At 49.8% G+C, this 26,117-nt stretch overlaps 10 protein-coding genes across 10 annotated transcripts; 7 read left to right on the top strand and 3 right to left on the bottom strand.

The window, feature by feature from the left end:
• Positions 1 to 1,276: 1,276 nt before the first annotated feature.
• VTN77DRAFT_8417 (uncharacterized protein) lies at positions 1,277 to 2,536 on the bottom strand (the record flags this gene model as incomplete). Its single annotated transcript, XM_069424913.1, has 1 exon — positions 1,277 to 2,536. One exon carries the CDS (start codon positions 2,534 to 2,536, stop codon positions 1,277 to 1,279), a length of 1,260 nt encoding a protein of 419 aa, XP_069274716.1.
• A 2,214-nt stretch (positions 2,537 to 4,750) lies between these two features.
• VTN77DRAFT_8416 (uncharacterized protein) lies at positions 4,751 to 5,293 on the top strand (the record flags this gene model as incomplete). The annotated part of the gene is made up of 3 exons (XM_069424912.1): positions 4,751 to 4,778; positions 5,004 to 5,086; positions 5,153 to 5,293. 3 exons carry the CDS (start codon positions 4,751 to 4,753, stop codon positions 5,291 to 5,293), a joined length of 252 nt encoding a protein of 83 aa, XP_069274715.1.
• Positions 5,294 to 5,825: 532 nt separating this feature from the next.
• Positions 5,826 to 7,712, bottom strand: VTN77DRAFT_8415 (uncharacterized protein; the record flags this gene model as incomplete). The annotated part of the gene is made up of 3 exons (XM_069424911.1): positions 5,826 to 7,185; positions 7,244 to 7,406; positions 7,472 to 7,712. The coding sequence occupies 3 exons, from the start codon at positions 7,710 to 7,712 to the stop codon at positions 5,826 to 5,828; spliced, it is 1,764 nt and encodes a 587-aa protein (XP_069274714.1).
• A 1,022-nt stretch (positions 7,713 to 8,734) lies between these two features.
• Positions 8,735 to 10,511, top strand: VTN77DRAFT_8414 (uncharacterized protein; the record flags this gene model as incomplete). Its single annotated transcript, XM_069424910.1, has 3 exons — positions 8,735 to 9,367; positions 9,418 to 9,842; positions 9,908 to 10,511. The coding sequence occupies 3 exons, from the start codon at positions 8,735 to 8,737 to the stop codon at positions 10,509 to 10,511; spliced, it is 1,662 nt and encodes a 553-aa protein (XP_069274713.1).
• Positions 10,512 to 12,141: 1,630 nt separating this feature from the next.
• On the top strand, positions 12,142 to 13,658 carry VTN77DRAFT_8413 (uncharacterized protein; the record flags this gene model as incomplete). The annotated part of the gene is made up of 2 exons (XM_069424909.1): positions 12,142 to 12,298; positions 12,469 to 13,658. 2 exons carry the CDS (start codon positions 12,142 to 12,144, stop codon positions 13,656 to 13,658), a joined length of 1,347 nt encoding a protein of 448 aa, XP_069274712.1.
• Positions 13,659 to 17,628: 3,970 nt separating this feature from the next.
• On the bottom strand, positions 17,629 to 18,088 carry VTN77DRAFT_8412 (uncharacterized protein; the record flags this gene model as incomplete). The annotated part of the gene is made up of 3 exons (XM_069424908.1): positions 17,629 to 17,693; positions 17,746 to 18,007; positions 18,059 to 18,088. 3 exons carry the CDS (start codon positions 18,086 to 18,088, stop codon positions 17,629 to 17,631), a joined length of 357 nt encoding a protein of 118 aa, XP_069274711.1.
• A 670-nt stretch (positions 18,089 to 18,758) lies between these two features.
• Positions 18,759 to 19,142, top strand: VTN77DRAFT_8411 (uncharacterized protein; the record flags this gene model as incomplete). Its single annotated transcript, XM_069424907.1, has 2 exons — positions 18,759 to 18,769; positions 18,839 to 19,142. The coding sequence occupies 2 exons, from the start codon at positions 18,759 to 18,761 to the stop codon at positions 19,140 to 19,142; spliced, it is 315 nt and encodes a 104-aa protein (XP_069274710.1).
• Positions 19,143 to 19,839: 697 nt separating this feature from the next.
• Positions 19,840 to 20,687, top strand: VTN77DRAFT_8410 (uncharacterized protein; the record flags this gene model as incomplete). The annotated part of the gene is made up of 2 exons (XM_069424906.1): positions 19,840 to 19,967; positions 20,036 to 20,687. 2 exons carry the CDS (start codon positions 19,840 to 19,842, stop codon positions 20,685 to 20,687), a joined length of 780 nt encoding a protein of 259 aa, XP_069274709.1.
• Positions 20,688 to 22,612: 1,925 nt separating this feature from the next.
• Positions 22,613 to 24,007, top strand: VTN77DRAFT_8409 (uncharacterized protein; the record flags this gene model as incomplete). Its single annotated transcript, XM_069424904.1, has 1 exon — positions 22,613 to 24,007. The coding sequence occupies one exon, from the start codon at positions 22,613 to 22,615 to the stop codon at positions 24,005 to 24,007; it is 1,395 nt and encodes a 464-aa protein (XP_069274708.1).
• Positions 24,008 to 24,517: 510 nt separating this feature from the next.
• VTN77DRAFT_8408 (uncharacterized protein) lies at positions 24,518 to 26,045 on the top strand (the record flags this gene model as incomplete). The annotated part of the gene is made up of 3 exons (XM_069424903.1): positions 24,518 to 24,572; positions 24,649 to 25,479; positions 25,537 to 26,045. The coding sequence occupies 3 exons, from the start codon at positions 24,518 to 24,520 to the stop codon at positions 26,043 to 26,045; spliced, it is 1,395 nt and encodes a 464-aa protein (XP_069274707.1).
• Positions 26,046 to 26,117: the final 72 nt, after the last annotated feature.

Here is a 26,117-nt window from a genome sequence, read left to right as displayed (position 1 = left end):
AGGTCTTCTGTAGGGTGCACCCCCTTTTGTAATTCTTTAAGGATGGAGACGATAGTGGCAGGAGGCTCATTGGAGGTCGCGGCTTTGGTCAGCGCCTTGGATTTCACCTCGATTTCCTTGACGTCCATGGTGAGGGGTCTCAGGATGGAGTCTGTATGAGTTCGTCTTCTTGAAGAGTCAGTTGGACAGATCGACTTATTTATAATGACAGACAGGAGGAGTCAGGACATGGGTGAATTGAATGCAGGGCGAGAGGTGCAGAGTTGGGGAATAAGTTCGGCAGTGCATTGTCGAGCGCGTTCACTGCGCAGATATAATCTGGGAATCCCGTCGATGTTGCCACGCGACCGTGCTGAAGCAATCCAATGGGTCCCAAGCAAAGAGAGGCTCACCAGACCAGGGTGAATTCACGGTCGCAGCGGCTTACCACCGCGACACCCGTAAAGAGAAAAAAAAAAGAGGCCAGTCTAGTAGTTAATATGGTCGGACGTGTTGCGGACCGAGACCTCACGCGACGACGAGTGGCGGGCGGGGAAAGGACAGCAAAGCGGAACGCGCGACAACGGCAGAATGCCGAATCAAGGAAGGATGGAAGGAAGGCGGATAGAAGAGAAGGAGAGGGAGATGAGAAGGGCCAGAAGGGAAGATGACAGCGACTGCTCCGATCAAAGAATGCACTCAGGAACCGACGGAGGTGAAGCAGGCTCGTGCGATCGGTCCGCTCCAAACCGAATCCGCGCGCTGATTGGTCCAAGTGTTCCCCGCGCCAAGACTGCTGACAGACGGACAGAAACAACAACAGATGTCATTGGAACAACTGCAGACATCTACGGTTGATGATTAATAGAGTATTGCCATGACTGATGTGAATTGTAAGATTCTATCTACAACAATTCAGACCAGCAGCTGACTCGCTGAATTTTCTTCTAGATAAATTATCCATCACAGAATCCACCCAAGAGTCCTAGATACCGTGAATACTGTGCCTGGGAAAATCGTACACGCGTCAAAGAGCCTGGAGAGAGACGACGTCAGGAAGACGTTGCCCCTTTCGAGGGCATGTGATGAAAAGACCTGCCAGATCAATTGTTTCATCATCCGCACCGGAAGATAAGGGGTTCGCTGGTTTATATCCCGTTGGTCAAGTCTTCGCGTTGTAAATGGCGGATATCGACTCCAATCGACAGGGGGGGAACAGGGGAATAAGGCGTGGGTAAGGGGTTGGGAGAGCAAGGGGTTTACGTAGAGGGGAAGACAAGCAGTGAAAATAGGAGACTTATATGCCCGTCTTTCCGAGAGTGTCTGCCAACTCGTCGACTTCCTTGTCTTCTTTCTCCGCGACATTCTCGTCCTCAAATTGCACGGCCTCCTTGAGCGTCTTGGTCGCCTTGTCCGCTTCCTCATGTTCCTCTTCGTCCTCCTCTTCCTCTCCCCCTTCTTCGCTGTCTTCCTCGAGCTCGTCCAGCTCATCGACGCCCCACATGTCTTCGGGGTCATCCTCTTTGCCATGCTCCTCCTTCCGTTTCTCTAGAAGTACGCGGAGATCCTCGACATTGCCATCGTCCTCAAAGAATCTGTTTCCATTCAGTTCGATCCGTCTCAACGCAGGCAGCGCAGTCTTGGCCGCGTGCAGGAAGAGCTTGACACCCTCCGCAGTAATCTCATTGTACTGCAAGCGCAGCGTCTCAATCTTCTGGTTCTTGCCAACGGCAAGGGCCTCTGCAAGCTTAATTCCGCCACGCGCTGACAGCAGGCAGTCGCCCACACCCAGCTCGCGCAGCGACGGCCATCCGTGAATTACACCCGCCAGAGCGCTAGATCCTAGGATGGTGAAGGTGTTATCTTGGAGGTCCAGAACCTCAAGGGCAGACGCGTGGCTCAACCCTTCCTTCAGGAGCAACGAGATACCCTCCTGGCGAATGCCATTCTGTGTCATCTTCACGGAGCGCATTCCCGCAGCGTGCGCCTTGTAGGCGCGAGCCCATGCGGGCATACTGCCATTCTCGAGACGGTTCCGTCCGCAGACAATGGTCTCGAGCAAGGGAACTTCCTTGCCAGACTTGCGCGCCTCCTCCTTTCGCTCGGCCAGCGTGGTCAGCGCATCCGCAATGAGTGCTCCGGCGTTCGGGCCAAGGCCGTTGTTGTTCAAGATCAGGTGGCGGAGAGGGACATGGCGGGAGAGGAAGTCGACGAGGGGCGCTTGAGTGTTAAGACCGAAGGCGTTGTCGGACAAGTTCACGGTATGCAGGGTCGGGATTTCCAGCAAGGCATTCAGGAGCGCGGTCAATGCAGGAGGGATCTCAGACAACAGGCGGGAGGTAAAGATGTCTGCCAGATCGGCCACCTCGAGGTTCTTCTGAGTCGCGAGGACGGCAGCCAGACGTTCCGAGGCTGCAGTGCCAAATGTATTTCCGCCCAGGCGAACTTCGGTGAAAGAAGTATCCTCCAGAAGAGGCTTGACATGAGCCTCCACATCCTCAGCGCTATCAAGCTTGAGGCCCTTACCCTCGAGGGAGAAAACTTTGGGAGGGGCCATATTGCGGGGTAGATTCAGGGGCGCCGCGTTGATGGCGGAACAAAGGATGCGAGGGAGGTGAGGAAGTCTGATTAAAATTCCAAAAGGAAATCGCGAATAGAGCAGCGATCCAAAAATGTGGATCTGTCAACAAAAGTCGCCCCAAGACAAGTTTTTTATGATGCCTGCGACTGGGCAGGAGGAAAATAATAATTCATTCATTCTCCTTTTTCCGCCGGCCTCCACCACTCACCGCCCACAATACTGCCGGGCTTTGTCCGGCCGTGCAGAGGATCCAAACACGCAGGTTGATCATGATCCTAGACTTTGGCAGGTAATTCGATATCGTTAACAGGCTAGCAGAGTAGAGTTCAGATCTTATATGGTGGTTTTATACTGTAAGTTTGCAATTCTAAGAAGATCGCACGATTCTCTGACGCTAATGCGCAGCAAGAATTACAGATATACCTAGTACACGTGGCCCAATCAGTCAAATTCTGTACCAAGCTATTTATTAGATACAGAAATGCTTAGGTTCAGAACCATCCTGAGAAGTGAAGTCTTCCGTCTCTGATTCCTGAGTTCCTGGGTTCTCTATCTCCCAAGGAGAGAAGTTCTACAAGGTGTACTGCCTCGATCACAACTGCTTAAGCAAGTAGGAGCTGTTCCCCTTTAGGGAAGGTGTAGCCTGAGGTCGCTACTTCCTTAACCTGGACCAAGCTCTACCTGCATAATTACAGGCCTACCTATCACTTTCCTTGCTCTTCTTTGTTTTGCAACTTCCATCCAATTTTTATAAAGGTTCAGTTACGACACGCTCTTCCTCTTTTCCTCTTTGCTTTCTCCTTCTCTCTGGAGCTTGTTCAAATCCAGACCCACCACAGCATGCGACAAGGAGTCCTGATAGGAAGGTGCGAAAACAATATGCAGTCGCCACCACTACCCTGGAGACTCCACCTTCCACCCTTAGGTATCGCGCTGCAAGGACATCTGTTTGTCCATTGATTAGGCAGGTCTGCGCCGCAGCGTCACCTCCCCAATGCTATTGATTGCACCGCAGTCCAGACACTTTTACCATGAAGAGAGGGGCCATTCACTCGTGCATCTTCAACGTCTGGGGTGTCCTGAGGCATTTCATAGTCGCTATTGATCTGAGCTCTCCGAGCCGCTATTTTGGCGTCTGATATCATCTCAAGTTTATCAGTGATTGAGAAAGGAACACATTAAGACCCATGGCGCTTGTGAACCCAATCGATTCCCAGACTAGGTATGCAGCAATGTGATCAAATTGCAGGCGCTTTTAGCAACGAGCATAGCATGGCAACTCTCCCTCATCTTGAATTAGCTGAAATAAAGAAAGCAAACCATCTCAGGAACCGATCTTGGCACTTGCAGGTTTGAGAAGTCCTTTGACATTCATCGTGAGACCTGCGGCATAGACTGGCCTATGGACGAGCGTTCTAGACCGCGCAGCCTGTGGGAAATGAAATCCACCTCTGGATTTCGAAGCATTGGCATTGGCACTAATGCAGGCAATACTTTTTGTGCCTGTCACTGATATCTAACCTGTCACGTCCCCACATGACGTGCATTCGGAAGTTGTAGAAGTTAGATGTACGAGTATATAAACGTGCACCATCAGTTTCTAACAAGAGCAACCAACCAGTTTTTGCTGCAAAATCTGTGTAGGTAAAAGATCGAAGATTCGAATATCTCCCTTTGAATTAGAAAGAAAAAAAGGAGCCAGTTTGAGCGATGCAGATTTAGCATAAGAGAGGGCAAACCCCTATATGAGAAAAGTTTCTTCAATAGACATTCTATTTACTATAGAAGAGCGGGAATCTAGAAACCGCACTCTAAGAGGGATAAATAAAAGATAATATTTTATCTAGTTACTTTTCTAACCTAAATCTATAGCAGGTAACATGCACAAATGAACTGCTTGTACTGTACATACATACCAGAGATTGACCAATGATGGGTTCTACGATTAAACTCATATCATAGCCAGAGTGGGCCAGGTCAATGGTCACCACGGGTATGAGGCTATACCGCATATGGTATGTCCCAGGCACGCCACCGCGGGCGCATTATTCATCATCATCAATCATCCTCGTTCTCCATTTCCATAGGACTGACTACTGCCCTGCGCCGGACACAAAGCATTGCACGAAATCCAGATACCCAATTGACCTTGCGTGAAGCTCCTATTTTCTCATAGTCATAACCGTCACCATGTCTTGGCTATTTGGCTCGTCGAAGAGTAAGTTGTCTGATCTTCCTCCATCCTCTCTCTGATCCTAGGACTTCTTGGGTTTTCCGCAATCCTCCGCGGAGGACCTGCGGAATCTTCTGCTGCTGCTGCAGTGATCAACCAGCCAGCTCCACGCGGTCAATTCCTCTTTTCTCTTCGCCTATCTATCTATCTATCTATCTTGTACCTTTTCAGGATATTCAGCGCTAATTCCCTCTTTCTATCTGCGTATAGCGTCCACCACGACGGCACCAAGCCCAGCCGACAACGCACAACAACAGACCTCGTCACAATCCTCCAGCGGTAGCAAGCCAAAGGTAAACTGATGGCAATCGACATTGAATTTGGTCGGAGAGGATATTGATTGCGTTTTTTTTTACCAGCCCTGCTGCGTATGCAAAGAAGAGAAGAGCGCGCGCGATGACTGCATGCTCTTCTCCAAGTCCAGTGACCCTGAGCAGGACTGTCGGCCACTGATCGAACAGTACAGGAATTGCATGGCTGGGTATGGGTTCAAGGTTTAACGAAGGAAGGAAGGAAGATGGTCGCATTGTCGGAGACGACATTATTTTTCTTTTGTCCTGTATACTACAATCGCATTGGGATACGTATACCTCACCCCTCTTCTTATCTCATCCCAGCTCACCTCTGGCACTGGCGTTTGGACAAGGTTGATATATATTGTACTGTACAATAGCTAAACCCACTCATATGAGGATATTGCATCGAATAAAATAGACCGGTCGGTCTCGAGGCAACTTCAGTTGCTGATGTAATGCTTTGGAGATTTCCTGAGGTGCATGACATTCTTCGATAGGAAAACGGAGATAAAAATCCAGGACTATACCCTACTCTAGCACCTCAAATTGATTCCAGCTTTGATAGATAACTGATATATAATGACACGGTGGAACATCTACTTCGTAGAAGTGACTTTTGAAGGTCACATGAAGCAGGGAATCCAGTAACAAAAAAAATAGATGAGGGTATCGAGATTTATATAATCAGCGCACCGTGAAAAGCCGGCTCGAGTCTCAGCGCTCAGACACGTCCACCTCACTGTGTCTTTTTCTTGCTCTCCTCCGCGGACGTCCTGCGCCCCAACCGGTATGCCTGCAGGACCAGGTTCCACGTGCACCAAAGATAAGCCAGTCCAAAACCGCTGGCTCCGATGAGCACGTTCAGTACCACCCAAAGATCCGGTTTATCAGCAGGAGGAGGGACAAATGCTTCAAGGACATGCCATATCACCATGCTTAGATAGAAAACAAGATGCACAAGAGTGGTGAGGATACCAACTGAGGAGCCAGAACCTGAGCGCTTGCGGTAAGTTTCAAGTGATGTTGGTGGAAGACCCAGCAGATAAGCCCAGAGCAATGTGATAACAAAGTATGGGATGCGGAGATCCTCGCGTTTCAAAAGTGGAAAAAGTGTCCACGCTCCGAGAATATTGGCCCAGCCGACCCACGCACGGGTCTCCTTGTTTAGACCACCCTCGCCGCTCAGAAGGAGGGTCATTGGTAGCAGTGGCAAGAGAACGCTCTTCTCGTGCACTTGGAAAGAAAAGAGGAAGAACCCCCAGGCTGAGCTGCACAAGGCAAGCAAGAGAAGTGTGGGCCGTGGATAGCGTAAGATAACAGTACATGGGACCAAAATAGAGATCAGAGTCGCGCCGAGAGATGACCGCTGCAAGGTGCTCGAAGGGAACCGATGCAATTTGTAGAACGTGTGAATTGCACACCATGCATTCGCAACCTTATCCTCGAACAAGCCACGGGCAAATGGAAATATCCGGTGGATAACCTGCGAAACCTGGACAATAGGCAGATAGTACCAAGACTCCTCGTCCAACCGTGTCGGGAGACTTTCCAGGAAAGGTGGTAGGGGAGCTGGCGATGGCAGTCCGCGGTACAGGGAGCCTACTATCAACGGTGCAAACAGCACCGCAAATGCGGCAAGCGTAGTCAAAGCAATGGACAGGAAGCGGCCAATTCTGATCCGGGGAAATATACACACTCCCAACAGAAACGAGAACATGACGGGTGAATAGTAGAGCGCCATCTGTTTGAAGCCCAACGCTGCCACGAAAAATATGCAGGTAAGGGGCAACCGTCCGGTAAGTATGCTCTCCAGACTGGCAACCACTAATCCCAGCATCACCGTGTTATATTGGAAGTGGCCATGGTCGATGAGAATCGTGGCCGGCTGCAGCAGAATTGCGACCAGGGCAATCGTAGCAGACCATGCAGGTACACCATGAAGACGTGTATATCGTCGGATGAAGACGACAACTGCCGGAATATAGACGAGATATTCTGACACAAGGACAGTGGCACGCATGTATACTTTGAGAAGAGGGTCTTCAATCCCACGGGACTCGTCGAGCGCAAAATAAGCGGGGTCCAAGATAGAGCCACTGCGAAATTAGCAAATCATCCATATCAGACCTCGAGGAACGCATCTGACAGACGTACATCTTTCCCAAGAGCCAACTGTGGTATGCAGTCAAGGGTGGATAATCCAGTCCCCAGTACTGAAGGTCATAGAAGTACCATTGGGTTATAGGCAAGTGAATTGTAAGTTCCATCCAGTGCCGCTGTGCCTCAAAATCACCATGCATCGGAGGTGCCTGAAAGCCTGGAAGATCGTTAACCATGACATCCAAATGAGATTCGTCGCGCTGGGAATGAGCAAGCACAAACCAGAATAACCCCACAGGCTCACAGCCCACCGGAACAGGCCCACGGCCATCAGAACCAGCGGCAGTATGAGCCATTGAGATGTGCCTCCACGAGCAGCCCAGAGAAAAGAGACGAGCGGAAACGCAGGTGAGGCCTTGGATGAGCCAGGCTCGAGAATCAGGTCATTGTTGGAACCCGGAGACGTCGCCAGGAGTTTCTTCTTTTGCCTGGGACGGTAGGAGGGGGACGTAGGAGTCGCCATGGAGGGTACCGTAAATACCTCTCAATTGGGTCCCATGGACTATCTACCACCTGGCCTTAGCGTAAAAGGGCGATAGGGAGATAGGTCTTTGTACTCCGTACGCAAGAAGTGTCCATATGCAAGAGTCCCCAAGACTGATGCGTACATAATCAACCATCATAACTGTTTAGCGGGAGTAAATGTGGCGCCAAAAACACATGAAGAGCTGCAATGTGGCTGGTGAGGAAAGTCACGTGATAAGAAGTAAACTGTCACCTAATCTGTTCCGAGGTTAGCGCGCCGTTTTAGCGCGCCAAGGACCGGGCGGTATGAGTTTTCAGGAAGGCGGTGAAAGAAATTTCCTGGGAAACTCCAGCCTTCCCCATTTTTTTTTTAGTCTGCTACTATCACCTAGCAGAATATTTTTTTTTTCTCTTGCTCTTTTCCACCGTTTCTTCTGCTTCTATCACTGTCCTCAAAGGACTTGCGATTCGAAGCAACCTTGAACTCTAGGATCAAGAGACCATTTCTTGTCCATCTGGGTTCTCACTGACTGACGCAGCAGCATAGGCCGTACTGCAAAGTACTCTTCCAACTGGACACTCTGTTGTGGGCTTCTAACACTGAGGGCTGTGGGCTGTGGGATATTGCACTGCTATACTGTGGGAGACTTCTGTGGGCTTCCTGATAGACGGTTGCATTATTGCCTTCCCGTCTCTGTGGGCTTGAACATTGTGGGTTGTGGGTTACTTGTGGGCGTGAGTGGTCGATCTCGTGAAGACATTCCTCTTCCATCGAGACGACCTGTTGCTGTCATCAGTGGGTTATTCCGGGGGCTTTATTCAAGAGAGCTTTTCTCAGCTTGAGATATTTTCTTCTGCGTTAGATTGAGGGTTCAGTGGGCTTCGCCGCACGTTGTGAAAAGTCTCATACTTCACCTATTCTTTTCCATCTTGTCTGAACAGTCATTCTGGTGGGAACTTCCTGTCTGCTGCTTTGTCTCTGTCAATTCGCCTCTAACAAAGTCCCATTTGCAGATCAAAATGTCCAAGACCAAGAGCAAGGCTCAAAATCAGAAGGGCGCCGACAAGGCTGCTGACAAGACTTTGACCAAGGTCAAGGACGGCGGCATTACCAAGCCATCGCAAACTCCTAAGGCCAAAAGCAAGCAAATCGCTCGCAAGCTCATCGCCAAGGAAGAGAAAGCCGCACGCAAGAACAAGAAGAAGGCTCCGTCTCCTAGCAGCTCCGAATCTGAATCGGCCAGCGACGAGGAGATGAAGAACGTGAGTGCATCCAGCAGCGAGAGCGAGAGCGAGAGCGAGGCCGAGACCAAAAAGCCAGCCAAGGAGGTCGCCAAGGGATCCAAAGACACTGATGCTAAAGCGAAGCCTGTCGAGTCTTCCGAGTCCGAATCCGAATCTGAATCGGATTCTGAGTCTGAATCAGAGTCCGAGGAGTCGGGTTCGGACTCCGACGCTGAGTCCACCAAGGACAAAGTCGTGAAGAAGGCCGAAGTTAAACAGGCTAACGAGGACAGCGAGGAGTCTGAATCCGAGTCTGAATCCGAATCCGAGTCCGAGTCTGAGTCTGAATCTGAATCCTCCGAAAGCGAGGATGAGGCTCCGGCCAAGGCCAAGAAGCCTGAGCAGCCCGCAAAGACTAATGGGGTCAAGGTTCGTCAACTTCCATCCCACTTCCCTTAGCACGCTACTAACGATGTCAGAAATCTAAGGAATCTACTTCGGAGGAGTCTGAAGAGGAGGAGTCTGAAGAGGATTCTGAAGAGGATTCCGACTCAGACGAGGATTCTTCTGATGAGTCTGCCTCTGAGGCCTCCGAGTCTGACTCTGAGTCGGGCTCTGAGTCTGAGTCTGAGTCCGAGTCCGAGTCCGAATCTGAGGCTGAAGCCAAAGATGAGAAGCCCAAAGAGGTGGCCAAGGAAGCACCGAAGAAACGCAAGGCTGAGGAAGAGAAGGCTTCTGCACCTAAGAAGTCCAAGACCGAAGATGCCGGAAGCTCCCCCAACCTCTTTGTCGGCAATCTCTCTTGGAATGTCGATGAAGAGTGGCTGCGCCGCGAGTTCGAGGAGTTCGGCGAGCTTGCAGGTGTGCGTATCATGACTGACCGTCAATCTGGTCGCTCTCGAGGGTGAGTATTCAATTTGCTAGCTTGAGCGCTGTTTATATTTGGGGACGCACGCTAACCCAGTCCAGTTTCGGATATGTCGAGTTCACCAACGCTGCCGATGCCAAAAAGGCCTTTGACGCGAAGAAGGATGCTGAGATTGATGGTCGTAAGATCAACCTGGACTTTGCTAAGCCCCGTGACGCCAACGACCGGGACCCCAAGGAGAAGGCTCAGGCTCGTGCCAAATCCTTCGGTGACCAAACCAGCCCCGAGAGCGACACCCTGTTCATCGGCAACATCGCCTTCAGTGCCAATGAGGATGCGATCCGCGAGAAGTTCCAGGAGAAAGGTACCATCGTGGGTATCCGACTGCCGACCGATCCTGAGTCGGGACGTCCCAAGGGCTATGGCTACATCCAGTTCTCCTCCGTAGATGAAGCGCGTCAGGCCCTCAATGACCTGCAAGGGACGGAACTGGCCGGACGCCCGTTGCGCCTGGACTTCGGCACTCCACGCGCCAACCAGGGAGACAGCGGCCGTGGTGGCCGTGGAGGCGGACGCGGTGGCCGGGGCGGTGCTCGTGGTGGGCGCGGTGGTGCTCGCGGAGGCCGTGCCAGTGCCACCGGTGCCAACGCTACCAAAACGGGCGGTGTTGGCTCGTTCGCTGGCAAGAAGACCACTTTTGATTAAGTAGGTGTCGTGCCGAACCGGTAACAGGTAGGTTGTGCCATAGATATTGCATAGGCGTCTGCAAGTTTGAGTTTCTTTACTATGGGCTAGCCCAGCTGGTTGTATACCAGTTATTCGGTGGTTCCGCTTCCCATCTGGTCTCAGTAATTCTTACCCCCAAAAGTTTGTGAGGAATCTGTTTTTGTTTTCTTTCAATTTCAAACCATGAAATTTCCTGTATATCTGCGCGGATGAGATTGTCAGACTGAGCAATTGAACGTTTTCCATGGTACCAACACCAGTGCTTATCACCGTATTGTAGAAATCTTAACTTCCGTCTCGCACACTATCACGTGGCTGTAGAAGGCAAGATATATACTCCGTACACGCCAAGCTCATAAAATCCTCCCCGTATTAGTAAGAGATAGATATAAATTGGCAAAGGGAATACATTAGGCTATTAGCAAGGGATATGCATCAGCAAGGGAGATAAATACTAGTAAGGGATATAGTGAGAACTATAGAACTATAACAAGGAATATAGGCGGGAAGGCCACCTAGGAAGTAGATAATAAACACTACCTAATACAAGAAACATGGTGAAGACAATATTGTGAGGAATATGAGCCGGGAGCCCGCCTGGAAAGTAGCTAATAAAATCCATACTACTATAGGTACGCCCCAGGAGCAAAAGTTCCCCGGAATCCATTAAACCAAGTATTTTCTCGAGCAAAGCGTGACCTGTAAGGCTTGTCGGTGACTCGGTGGTTGTAGATCTGTAAATCATACCCTCCATTAGCCCTAACCCTAGTGTATTAGATTTCCCGATTGGGAACCAGCGACCGCGGCATATGACGCGGGTCTCATGGCGGGATCGACAGCCACTATGCCACGCACCAATAGGGCCTTATCTCCACACGTTCTGCACGGTTCCCTGTTGCATTCTGGATCCTGATCCACTCATTCTCCCAGTTGCCTTTGATTCCCCGCAATTGAGGTCTATTTCCACAGTCCCCCAATGGAATTCGTCATTCCCCAACCGTCGTTCTTATCGGACACACTGGACAATCATCATCCTCTCATCGACTGTCTACAGCATTCACTCTTTTCATCTGCTCTTCTACTCATCTTAGCTGTCGACAAGTCTATCGAAATAAAAAGTCTTCAGACTCCAAGAGGTCACGGAGGAATCTAACGTGCTGGGCTGGCGTTGTCGCCATCTCTTAGCTGCAGGTCAGGTGTCTCCACTGCTGCCCGTCACGGGTCTCTTCCGCTGACGGATGACTTCCCCAACAACCTAGCCATCATTCTTGTTCCAAGAGCATACCACTGCTGACTTGTGAGAAGAGGCCAGTCGAACTGCCAGATCATAGAGGATTTCGACATCACTTGGTGCTCAGGGAACTATCACCGTCAGTCCTCTTGAGCACGGTGCTCCCCCGCCCTCGTGTTGCGATAAGATAAAGGGGACACGCATTATCAACACCGCCTGTTCTTGTCCACGCTGCCCCACCTGCCCCCATCCCCCTTTTTACCAGTTCACCGCTCCACCGATATCGTACCAGTGCTCATTCAGGATAGTATTTAAGTTCTTCTGAACCTCAGGCTCCTGGCAGCAGCCCTTGTTTTGAAGGAAAACAAGACAGACACCATGCAGCCTAATCATTATGATCTCCTCAGCTATGGTCATGATGGAACGCCAGAGACCAGAGCATCCATCCAGATGACACAAGACCGTTATCAGATGGCTCGGGACAGCCGTACAGGGTCACGAAACCAGTCGGGTGCGTTTCCCATGCGACCAGAAGGTAGAATATCTCCCATTTTGATTTCCCAAGTCGGGTTCTTGCGCCTTGTTTCCTTCCTACACCCTCCTGCATGTTGACTTGACGATTATCCTATATGCTATCATCTTCACCTCTACCTTATCCCGGAAATCTGTTGATTTGCAATATGTACTCACTCCGCTACTATATAGACTCCTGGATCGAGGTGTCGTCCCAGCCATCGTCGTCCTCCTTATCTTCTGCAACCAACGACGAGATCATCACCACTGGCCTACGCGTCGAACGCCAGGCGTCGGATTCCCAGCACTTCCGCAGCCGGCGGAAACGTGTCCAGCGTTTCGCTGCAGCTACCTCGACCCAAGTTAGTTACTCTTCACGAGACCCCAGCGCCGCTAGCAGCAGTCAGGACGAGTATGAGGAAAGTGAGAGCGAGTCGGACAGGGTCCTCAGCAGCTCCAATGAGGATATCATCACCCGTTCACGCGGAGATGCGCTGCTTCTCCGGACGCGTTCGGCTTCTGAAGCCACCTCGTCGAGCGATGACGATGATCGCGAAACCGCTCTCGGCCTACGAATCAGCGCCTCACCATTTGTTCCTCAGCCAAATGTGTTCTCCCATCCGCCTGCCTCCCAAACATATCACTCGACAATGAGGTCATCGAACAGGAGCCAGCCTAGTCACAGCGTCGTCTCCAACTGCAGTCAGTCGACTGCAGTGCGCCATAATTCCAACTCGACTATCCGGACTGCTCGCCGTGAGCAGCGACAACAACATAGCCCGTACAACATCATCTCACCGTCTTATCAGGCAGACCATGACGCTGCTCTTCGTGCGAGCCTCTCCACATTACTGTCATGTGCCGCTGCGGCGCGTGGCCTGCCAAAAAATGACAGTCCTCCAGCTCCTGCAGGCCCTTCGACTGCCCAACCCTCCAGTTTCCGACTGGTTTCGGAGTCGGTGGCGATGGGGGAAGAGAGCAGCGAAGCAGAGGATGGTCCGACACGTTCCAAAACGACTAGTCCGTCTTCAGCGCCCCATCGACTATCCCGACAGCACAAACCCGCGAGATCTGATGCGTCAGGTACCGCGTCAAAGTCCAAACGGAGAGCCACTTCCTCCAAGGATAGAAGCTCTTCGCATCCTTCAACGTCCAAAAAGTCGCGTCATAGCAGTCTGGCCGATTCGATGTCGGCGGTCAGTCCGACGCTCATGACGTGGGTGATTAGCGCGGGCGTTGTTGTTTTGTTCTCTGCCATTAGTTTCTCCGCGGGGTATGCTCTGGGGAGAGAAGTTGGACGAACTGAGGCCAGTGCTGCGGGAGAGATGCCGTCAAAGGTGGGCTCAATCGCCTGCGGTGGGGTGCACCCGACTCGGGGGTGAGCGTATACAATTAGGTCAACTTCAAAACATGGTTTTCCTTGTTCGGTTATGATATCGGCGGGTTTGATGATGAAATGACGATGATGCCTATATCAGGACGATCGGGTATGCACTACCATTGGGTCATTTCGTTGCCTCTCTATTTTTATCATTTTCCATTCTTCCCACAGTCTGGTTGCGCAAAACGTTCGAGTTATGCAATTGGCGGTTCGAGTTACCACATTTTGGCAACACCTTTTCACTTATCGATCTTCGATGTGCGGTCATCTCTAACAAAACATAATTCATCAACACACGCCTTTTCCTTGTGCTTGTTCCGATTGGAATTGGAGTTGAGATCTATGCGATGATTTTTTGGATTTCGGTCCACTTCCCTTTACATATACCCGTCTTATATTCTCTTTAGGGATAGTTGCAATTAATCATATATATTTCCAGTGCTGTTGACACACTGGTATATCTGTAGACTGTAACTTGTTTGCTATCAATAGGATATCTCAAGGGGATGGAAACAGCGTCGCTAACTGCATTCCATCGGCCAGCATACCTAATACCGTGACAACCCTAAGGGGAAGTCCGGGCACAAGTTACAACAGGTTGATTCAACCCAACCCAAAGCGGCCGTGAAATCTTATCTCACTCCATCTATCTATTACCGACCCGACGAGATAGAAGATGGGATCCAACGAGAGAGAAAGCAAGTTATCATGACATAGACTCTGTCTGGAGATATATATATATCCACAACAAGAGATATATCTCTATTAGACTATTACTAAGGGATATTTATCAGTAAGGGAGACAAATATTACCAATGGGTAATAGTAAGAACTATAGCAAGGAATATAGGTAGGTAGGGAGCCCGCCTAGAAAGTAGATAATAATAAATACTGCCTAATACAAGAAATTATGGTAAAGAGAATATCATAAGGAATATGATGCATGGAGCCCACCTCAGGAGTAGATGATAATAACTACTTGTATATAATACGTAGGCCTAGGGGGCAACAATCCCAGGCATAGAACAGGTATTTTCCCTTCAAAATGCAAACTTCAAACCAGTGGAGCGAAGCGAGACCTTATATATAAGGCTTGTATATATTTAATTATCTCACTCAGCCACACGTCTATTTCAGATCCAATAACAATACTGTAGACAAGCCACATTTCCCCACATGGTTCTCGCGTGAACTGCTCGTAATCGATATCATGACAAATACACAACCTCTGGATTGGAAGACATAAGAATATCCTCCACTGTACTGTACTCCATACGGAGTAATTAGATGTCATCATTCGACAGTCGGAAATGTTCGGTTATATGTATGTAATAATGTACATCATGTTGAATGACCCAAAAATGGAGCACTCCATACCTATATACATGCATAGGTACCTAGGTATAGCCATCTATCCCCAAGACGGCATGTTTTAGCGAAACCAGGTATCTCTGACTGGCAGCAGATTTAATAGAGTAGAGGAGGATCGTTTTTTTATCTCTCCGATATCCCTCGTGCAAGTTGCAACTTAGTTGAGGTCACGCGGTTTTCAGGGGGTGGGGGTGTCGACTGACAGACAGGCAGGCAAGGGAGGGGCAGAGAGGAAGTTGCGTTATAACTAATTAAGGTTGTGATGTTAAGTTATGGTATTCCAAATCATTTTTTCAGCCTCATCCCGAAAATGGTCGATTTTGCGGAGTACTTCGATTCAAGTTGACTAATATTAATATACTCCGTCCTGGGTAGGAAGATTAAATTTTGAGGCCAAAGCGTCTCGCCTGGGGAAGTTCACTAACCTTGTTCTCGTACCGAGCCTAATATCAATCTGATTATCTGAATGGCCCCGGACCCCTTAGCTGAGCGCACTAGCATTAGCCACACCCCGGGCCTGTGCACTAGAGCCAAACCCGGTTTAGGAAATTCAATAGTTTCGACCTCACCTCGCTTCGGGATTTTAGTCTTCTCTTAAATGGCGTACTTCGTAGGTACGGAGGAGAATTGTACAGAGTGCGGAGTACTCTGTCTTCAACACAATTTTCTCACCGAATCTCGGAATATTATTGTTATTTTTTTTTGATTTGATTGACGAGATAATCTGACATAATGATTACTGCATGTACATACACTACCTACTGACATCGGCGATGACTCCGGTCGCAGTACAGAGTACTCCGTACTTCTATGTGGGTGGCATGCGCATTACCCCTCCTTCAATCATTTATTCAGTTAATTAGGCAATTTTTTTATTTAGCGCCGATCATGTAGTCCCTACTGTAAATTCAGATATGTGATAAGATCATAAGTGTCAGACGGATATCTTCCCCTGCCTCATCTAATATTAGTGCCGTCGCAATGCATTGTTGATTGTTGTTGCCTAAGTCCAATTCTGAGACATATCTCAGTTGCCATATGGATTTAGTAATATGACAGCACTGTGATATGCTGTCTAACTGAGAAGTGTGAGTTGTCAAGTGATAATCAACAAAATACGAAGTACGTCGTAGTCGGAGTACGGCTCAGGGCATTCAAACCGATGGCCAATTGTCCATCCATTGGTTGATCACCTGTGGCTAGTGAAAAATTTTCGTGGCTGGTGGAGCAACTATCATGTGGCTAGAAGCGATGAACATGTGGCTAGAACAACTGATATGTGGCTAGAAAAAACCAAAAATGTGGCTAGTGAAAACACTAGCCCCATCCCATTCCTCGGTTCCTCGGGTCGCTTGATGCTTGAAGCTTGAACCACAGACCCACAAGTATGAACTCGTACTATCAGTACCTGCCAACCTGCAAACTACTGCAACGCAACGCAATGCAATGCATTATCATGCGGACAGCATGATGATCATCCATCTCAACCTCGGCCTTATCTCTCGGTTTCGGCGGAGAATTCCTACTAGGGCATACTGACCTGATTTACTCCGTACATACACCGGACATGTCCGTGCAGTAGCCTAACAGGCTGTCCAGTCCTCTTCCAAAAATTTTTTTTCCTGTCATACTGACACGTTAAACTTTAAAATTTTTAAAATAAAACACTGCATCTGCCATGCAGGAAGGACAAAAAAGGACCAGAAAAAAAATTTTTTTAGTGTTGCACCGCCACAATCACATGCCACACCTGTGGAGTACTCCACACTGACACCACCCACACACCGACACTCAGACACACTCATCGGAACGGGTCTTGTTCTGTTCTATAACGTAGGGGCAAGCCCCATCACTAGCCACAGGACTAGTGTCTCCGATATGTCATTGTTGCAGATTTCCCAATTTCTGGAAGTTTTTACGCTAGGTTAGGTACCGAGGCAGATCCATAGGTAGTTGCCTTGGCTGGTGCCTGGCGTATGCAAGAGGATGAAACATCCCTGTTCTTCTTATCTATACTTATCCATACTGTCGGAGTTCTACCGATCCGATTCGGTCGGCTTTCCGGCCTTGCCAATCATGTTGGTCCGTATTGGTCGAGGCGAATTGAGATCAGATCGGGAGTTATCTGATAGTGATATTAATAGTAATATCATACTGTTATGGCTGCTAGTAGTACCTTGGCACCTAATGTAATGTACATAGATGTACTGTACATTATCACATTTAGGTTCGAATATAGCTGGAATAAGTATGGACAGTACAAAGGACAAGGATTGAGATAGAATATATGTACGCAGGTAGAAATATATATTGATATCGTGTGCTATAAATACATGACTAGTCACCACACTTGTCCCGAAATGCAAAAGATGAAGTCAGTATGATACATGAAGCTCATCTGTACGCCTGCAGATTCCCAACGCCTTGCCTGGACCGAATGCTATATCGTTTGAACAGTAAAAAGAAAAGATAAAACATAAGGAAATCCTCAAGGAGTGTCGTAGTTGCTGGTTGGATGCCTGTACTGTACAAGGATGTAAGGAACGACCGTCTAAGCGAAAGAAGGAGATTTATGCTGGTGGATCGAGATAGGTTGATGCTTAACAGGACCCGCGTCTAAGAAGTCGTTGTAGTCTGGTTCGGATCTTTCTCTTCTTCGAGTCTGCTGTGCCATTCATTAGCGCATTTTCTGGACATGATGATACGATACAACTCACCTTGGTCTCTTCGAGGGGACTCGACACAGCTGCTGCCATAGCCATAGCTGGTATATGGCCGGACGACATCCGTCATCAACCCTTCTGACAGACTGGCGGGGCTAGTGGGCGCGGAATCGGACTCGGGACCGTAGTAACAATGGCAGCAGTAGGAATAAGGCTGGATCGCCACATGCGGATATGCTTGTGCCATTACCAGGTCAATTTCTGACAATGCTGTCGGTCGTCGGGACTGGTATGATGGGGTTCTTGGGCTTGAGCTCTGGAAGTCGGTCAGTAAAGACTCAACCGAGGTAATTGTTAGAATGCATACCCAGAGCTCGTAGTTTGTTTTGTAGGTCATTGTGATGGAGAAGGAAAAGTGGGAAGTCGACCACAGATTAAGTAGGTTGTAAGTGAGTATGTAGGTAGGAAGGTGTCTACTATATACAAAGGACACCACTCTGTACAGATTGTAGATATTGTGATTTGTTTTGATTCTGCAAGATGCAGAAGATGTCTATGTCTATATATGTCTTGTCTATATGTCACTGATGCTATGGATCAAGTGTTAATGATTGAATTATAGGAAGTTGAGGCTGTCTGACAGCCACCAAATGGGGCAGTAAATTGTCATCATCCCGTCCCGTCTTCATCAAACCTAGTATGATCTCAAAAGTGGTTTGAGTCTCCATCAAGCTCGATTACTGTCATCAGTGAACCTGTCTGGTCGCGATCCTCGTCCACCAATCATGCCGAGTCTATGGCCCATCAAGATTAGTGCGGATCGACATCTAGTGGCCTCTGCGACTCCCCACGGTCTTTGCTGTGGCGCAGGACGCAGGCACTCCCTCCCAAGCCAATTTATCGATTAATTGTCAGCCCCCAAACCCAAAAGGGTTGTATGCCTCGAGCATGATTCATGGTCCCTGCACGCCTGTCGACTATCGTTTCCCAGCAGTCTGGTTACGCTGGGGAGGCTAGCCCACCCGCCAGGAATCGTGACAAATTCATTGGAGGGACCGAGAATTCCTATGCCAACCAGGTACGTCACGACTCTTTTTTTTGCTTCTAGTGTTGCAAGACATGCAAGGCATCAACTGACCTCCCCTAGGTACGTCCATGTGCCCGTTACGGGAGGTTCGAAACGCACGTTTGGACGCGCAGCAAAGCAAGGCTGCCCGAGCACGGTCTCCATACAGACAGCATACAGATACAGCATGGACAGTGGTCGGTCGACGTCAACTAGGGCTCTCGGCAGGATCCCAGCAGACAGGAACCCACCCAGATGGGCATCAGGATGTGTACTCTGTAAGGCTTGCAGCCCAGGACAGGGACCCCGGACAGGGACACGGCATCGGACCGAGCCAGGGCCACACAGCAGCCAGGAACAGGCCAAGGACAACCTTCTTCGCTGATTCTAACCTCCTTGGGCAGGGCGCTAATTTCTTGACTATTCGTGGATCGTCCGGTCTGGAAACCCTCGGGGGTAAGCCCGAGTCCCCGACAGGGACGGCGATTAGATCCGATCGAGGGGGATGGGCCTGAGAGACGATCATCGGCCCCTCCGTGACGAGAATGCTGACAAGACGTGACGTTGACAAATAACAGACGCCGATCAGTGATTATTGCTGGACCCGCTCGCCTGCGAGGACTGAGCAGCACCGCCATTCTGTGGCGGGGCTGTGGCTCACCAAATCTGTGGCTTGACTCGATAGTATCTCGATAGCTTCTACTCTCCCGACTGTCGACATTCATCGCTGGTTGCCATCTCCACCATTCACAATTGCAGTCCAACCACATGGCGGAATCTCGCTGGCGGTATGCAGAGACGTAGGCTGCAGAATTACAATGTCAATTTCTCAAAAATTCGATGAAAAATTTTTTCCCGGATCATGATGGCATCAACGTCCGCTCCCTCCCCCCGCAATTGGGGTCTCCGCCAGGGCCAAGGGCGAGGCGTATATAAGGGCCGATCCCAAGCCCAATCCGGACGATGACAGCTATCGTGGAAATCAGACTATCAGACTATTTAGTCCCTGCGCCCCTGGACCTTCTTCTCTCATTCATATGTCTTTGTCTGTCCTCGCCAGCAGCATCCATCCATGTCAGTGTATGTCGACGACCCAAGAAAGTCGGACAGGGCGTCCTGGATTGAGAAAGAGGTTCTGGCGAACCATCTCTGCATCCACGTCTGCAGCAGCATCCTCTGTCCGGAGCGTCTTGAGCTCATCGTCTCGTAGGTAAGGGATTGAATTGATTCCTCTTGTTTGACTTGATGCGATTGTGACGAGCTGAACGCAAGTCGCAGGCGTCAACGCGAATTATTGACTTCTCAATCTGACTTGGAGATGCGTCCCGGTCCGAGTCTGACCTCGACTATCGAGATGCCAGGCGCCTCCTCCTGTGTGGATGCGACCAAGATCCATCCGGTAGAATGGTTCCCTCATTATCAGAACTGCGTGCGGTATTTTCTCGATGTCGCCCAGCACATGCCGTCTGCACAGTCTCTGGCAGCATATCTCAACATCTCTTTACCCTGCCAACGAGCCCACGACCCCGTCTTACGTTCCTCCGAGACCAGCTCCAGTCACGAGGCCGACTACCGATCTACGCGGCATCCTCGTTCGGGTACAGTGTCGTTGGTTCCGTACATCCGTCGGCTAGTCGTCACTGCCATGGATACGCCGACCGTCATGAACGGACTGTTCGGGGACGATTGGAAGCTCGGGATTGGCCATCTGCACTCGCAGGAGCGCATCAACTATCTCTTCGCAGCCAAGAGCGGGGGGTGGCTGTCGACGAAGAGCCAGTACGACATCCTCCCGGATGAGACCGTGCCCTTCCTACGACCGCTTCGCGAGCCACAAGAGGAGGAGATCCGCGCTGCGGAGGCGCGCTGGAGCGACTGGCTGGCGATGGAAGATTGGATGGTTGGGCCGCGGAGTCCGTTCGAGAACTGACGGTGGAGTTGACTTGACACAAGCTACGACGATCACTACGATTAATGCGGAGTTTGGCGTCCTCTGTTAAGTCCAGATTTGTTGTTTTTTTCTTTTTCGGGAATAATTTCGGCGATCCTTCTACTTCAATCCATGAGGTCTATCTGTCGTTGGTTTTTTTTTTGATGGGTATGAGCACGCGCAGCAGGACGCGCTATTCTATCTATTCATTTGACACAACGTCTCGGGCGCTTATTTCGGCCTTGTTATTGTGGCGGTGGGAAATTAATCCTGATGATGCAGGCCTTTTTCACCCCTTTCCTTTCCTTTCGTTTCCTTTTCTTTTTTTTTTTACTTTCTATTTTATCTTTTCTTTTCTTTTTTCTTTTTATCTTATTTTCCCTCTGTCACTCTCCCAAAATCAAGCAACTGTCACTATCAGTCTGTGTACGTAGATGATCCTCGCAATGATAAAATGTGAACCTGCCACGCGTGACCTGCCTCACTACATTAGTTGGGAATAAGTACTATGATACATGCAGCTACCTAAATTACTGCACACACCATGGATTTACTGTACATACCAGCAGGTCTGTCTTCGTCTTCTTTGTTAGCAGACAATAAATATTAAGGTGTCCGTTCGATCTGGGCGACAGTTTTTTGCCTGTTGGCAAAGTAAAGGATTGGCAGCTGCACAATCCGTTCTGAATAATTAGTAGTCTAGAGTCTAGATTACAGAGTAGTAGGTAGGTAGCTAATTACCTACCTCAATCAAGGGTCCAGGACTGTACGAAGTACCCCGTACTCGTGTTTGTCACTGAGCAAGGTGCCTAGCTTAGGTACCTAGTCCCTACCTAGGTAAGGTGTGGGGGTTGCAGTACGGAGTACTTCGTAATCCGTCCTCCATACTCCGTACTAAATGTAGATCCCTGGAGAAGGCTGAACTACCCACCTACCTAGGTGGATACTACCTAATTAGGTATGTACCACACTCTGAAGTCCTGAGTCTGTTTGTTAGTCCTTCTCAGCAGCGCACCGTGCGTCTTGCTTTTCATTAATAGCACCTACTCCGTTGGGTACTCCGTACTGTGTATGGATTAGAGAAAGGGGAAACAAGAATAGAAAAGAGTCTGCTGTATGCACGGTGTCAGCTAAAATCTACCTAGCCAGGACAATTACAACGGCGGCGAAGTCGAGTGACTGGGTGATGTCAGTCGGATTAGCTTTGTCTAGGATTTGACAGGTGGGCTTGCCTTAGTACGGAGTACTCCGTATATATATATATATATATATATATGCAGATCGGTTGTCTCTTACCAGCTAGCCACTTCATCTGTTTTCACAACTGATCCATTTACATAGCTGGGTTGTTGTAACCAGCATGTTTGTGCTTATACGAGCTGAATGAGCTGCTACTATATATATATAGGCTGGTCTTTTTTGGCTGTCAATATTAATTATAATATTAATGGCTATGGAGCTGAAAATAATACGAGGTAGGAAAAAAAACACCCGAAAATGTTCTATGGGGTAAACAAGCCGTTGCCTGTTTTTTTTTTTGAGGGTTCTCTAATATCCCCCTTTTTTTACCCCCCTTGTTTTGGCTGTCGATTTGGTGTGGCGTCAGTATATTGCACTAATTAAAGCAGATTTGACGCGAGACCCCACGAGATAGATGATCATCGGGGCAGGATCAATAATGCGATATTATGCCAGTAAGGCCACTAAGATCCGCTAGCTAGGTAGTTCGTAGCGGACTTAGTATGACTCACTGACCATGATGGTTATTCATTTCTGTAGTGTATCCTTCGAACTTCGTATTCTCTGTCCCCTAATTAAACTAGGGATAGATAGCTTAGGTTCTTAGCGAAGTTGTTGATTCTCTCTCTCTTCTAGAGGTGACCCTGACGGACTAAAAAAAAAAAACAGCCACGCGGCGACTAGACATGGATCAGGACGATATCAGTCTGGAACATGGACGAAATACTAATATTCTCCGGCAGAGCTCGGAAAATAATCATAACATCAACAGCAACAGTCAACATCATAACTATGATGATCATGGTGAGATTGCCATCACCATCCACACCGATCCCTACCACGCTTTCATCCCCGCCTTGCGCGCCCATCTGCCACACTCCATCCCCCTGCTGCGTCGGATTCAACACGCCATCGCCTATCCATCGCCAACTGCGTCCTTCTTAGCCACGTCCCTGCCAGACGTGTCATCTTGCTCTTCTTCGTCATCGCCATGGCTCGCTGCCTTTGTCGACCTTTACGCTGGAAGCGAGACCCAAGTTTGGGTGTATTCTAGCCTTGAGGCGGAGGCGTCACTGCCATCAAGTGGGGAAGCAGAAGAAGAAGGGGGCTATTTGATCGCCAATTTCTCCGGCATCAGTTCGGAGAAAAAAGATCGGGCTCGAGCGCAGTTGCTCGTGTTGCTGTCATTCATCAAGACGAATCTGTTGCCGGGTTATTTGTCGTTTGTGGAGAGCAACAAGAAGGAGGACTCACGTGCAGCAACGGCGGGACCAACACCGTCATCTCATGCTTCGCTGGCAGCATCTTCTACTTCTCCTTCTCCACCAAAGATTCCCCCACCGCCCCCACAGGCATTCCTCCTGGGGAGCCTCCATACAGGCCTGTTCACGCTGCTGACGGCGTCCGAGTCCTATACGGATGCGATCCCGCTGCCTGGCCTCAGGATCCACCGTCACGACGTGCCGCCCTATATCAAATATCTGTTCCATCCATCTACATATAAGAGCTATGACAACGATGAGCATGCCCTCCCACCCAAGTACCGCTACCACGACCGAACCGGACGACACGGCGTTCTTCCACACCATCTCGATCTCGTCATTAATCGGACGCACATCCCTCGGTCGAGGAATACGCTGATGAAGATGCCCAGCGTGGCAGTTTATTACGATCGTGACGATAATGATAGCAATAGTATTGTTCAAGATGGGACTACTCCCTCCGAAGAAATGCCCATCGCGTGGGGATTCATCTCCGTGGACGGCAGTCTGGCGACGTTGCACGTCGAACCCGAGCATCGCGGGCAGGGACTCGCCGTGACGCTGTCGAAGGAGATCATGAGACGGGCTATGGCTGTCGACAACAACCAAGCAGGAGGAGGTGGAGAAGGGGGAATATTTCGGTTCCCGAGAGAAGTCCATTTTTCTTCTGATGATAATAATGATAATGACCACGATGCCTGGACCCATGCAGATGTCGCGACTACCAACGTCGCCAGCCGACGGGTTATGGAGAAGATTGGAGGTAGAATAGCATGGACCGACACGTGGACTGTTGTCGAGTTGTGCGATAACACCTAGTATGCATGTATGTACATGCATTTACGACTTGATGTTATGTACCATGCTTGGTTGACTGTGTCTATATTCACGGCATCACAGCCTGGCATAATAGAGTATATATGGATAGATTAGATATAATCGGTTATTTTGAATCTGTTCTAAATCGCTACTAGTACCAAGGTCTATGTTTCTAGATAATATATAATTTGAGACTGTAAGACAGATAATTTTCTACTGTTAGATATAAGGTACACTATGTAGAACTATATGTCTTTCTTGTTTTTCTTTCTGCTTTTCTCTTCTCTTCTCTTCTCTTCTCTTCTCTTCTTCTTCCTTTTTTTCTCTAATTCAAGAGATATCCCCGCAGTATGTACTCCGTAGAATGCAAGTGTGATTGGTGACGGCTCATCGACTATTTGGGTTAGCGTGGTCCGTTATCTTTTTGTCTCCGATCCCGCTCGTTGGAGGAGTCATCGTTAGTATTTCAATTTCAGTGTTCAACCATTCAATTGCTTCTCAACCAGCAAGATGAGCGGGCAGAAAGCTGTTGCGGAGAATATGCTCTGGGGAGGCCGTTTTACTGGCAAGTTATTTTTTCATCCTCAATGGGCGGTTATGCCGCTTTATCATCGCATACCAGGCTAACCCCGCTCCGCTAGAGGGCCTTGATCCTCTGATGGTGCAGTACAATGCATCCTTGCCGTACGATCGCATCTTCTGGAAACAGGACATTGCCGGCTCGATTGCCTTTGCGCGGGCGAACACGAAGACTGGAATCTTGACGCAGCACGAATTCTCGGAAATCGAGCGCGGCTTCCAGCAGATCGCGGAGGAATGGCGGACCAACACGTTTGTAGTCAAGGAGAACGACGAGGACATCCACACGGCAAATGAGCGGCGACTGGGCGAGATCATCGGCAAGGAGATCGCCGGCAAGCTGCACACGGGCCGGTCCAGGAACGAGCAGATAGCGACGGACATGCGGCTCTGGCTCCGCGACGAACTCCGCAAGCTGGACAACCTCCTCCAGGACCTGATCAAGGTCTCCATCGCGCGCGCGGAGAAGGAAATCGACTACATCATGCCGGGATATACCCACCTGCAGAAAGCCCAACCGGTTCGATGGAGCCACTGGCTGCTGTCTCATGCCACTGCCTTTGCGACGGAACTGCAGCGCCTCCGCGAGGTCACCAAGCGCGTCAACCGCAGCCCGCTGGGCACCGGCGCCCTGGCCGGGAACCCGTTCCAGATCGACCGCGAGGCGATGGCTAAGGAACTAGGATTTGATGGCCTGCTCACCAACTCCATGAATGCGGTTGCGGACCGTGACTTTGCGATGGAGACGATGCAGTGGGGGAGCTCGTTCATGCTGAAGATCTCTCGCTGGGCCGAGGATCTCATCATTTACAGCAGTCTGGAGTTTGGCTTTGTCCGGTTGGCAGATGCATACTCGACGGGGTCGTCGTTGATGCCTCAGAAGAAGAACGCAGGTGAGTCATCTTGCTGTCTCCTTTCCCGCATGTTCATGCCTGCTGATAATTCTACAGACAGCCTAGAACTTCTACGAGGCAAATCTGGCCGCACGTTTGGCCAGATGGCGGGTCTCATGTGCACGATCAAGGGCTTGCCTACGACCTACAACAAGGACCTGCAGGAGAGCGTCGAGCCACTGCTGGATCACATCAAGACCGTCGGAGACAGCATTCAGATCGCCACCGGCGTTCTGTCCACTCTCACCGTCAACCCGGACAAGATGGCCGCAGCACTGGCCCCGGAGATGCTGGCGACCGAGATCGCCGACTATCTCGTCCGGAAGGGCGTCCCGTTCCGGGAGGGCCACCACATCTCCGGCCGCGTCGTCGCCCTGGCGGAGAAGAACAACGTGCCCATGGACACGTTGACGCTGGAGCAGCTGCAGAGCGTCGACAGCCGGTTTGACGCCGATGTGCGCGAGTGCCTTGACTACGAGCGTGCCGTGGAGCTGAAAGACGCCATTGGCGGCACGAGCAAGCGCGCTGTGCGGGAGCAGATTGCTGCGCTGAAGACGTTGCTTTAGCAGGCTTACTATGACAGTTTTAGATAATGATAGGAAAAAAAAAGTGTCTTTCGGTTCCCAATGGTCTTCCTT

Source organism: Rasamsonia byssochlamydoides (genome assembly GCF_041956645.1).
Source record: "Rasamsonia byssochlamydoides strain NRRL 3658 unplaced genomic scaffold VTN77scaffold_71, whole genome shotgun sequence".
In the NCBI taxonomy this organism is placed as follows: Eukaryota; Fungi; Ascomycota; class Eurotiomycetes; order Eurotiales; family Trichocomaceae; genus Rasamsonia; species Rasamsonia byssochlamydoides.
The sequence above is the reverse complement of the archived record's forward strand: the minus strand, read 5'-3'. Positions and strand labels throughout refer to the sequence as shown.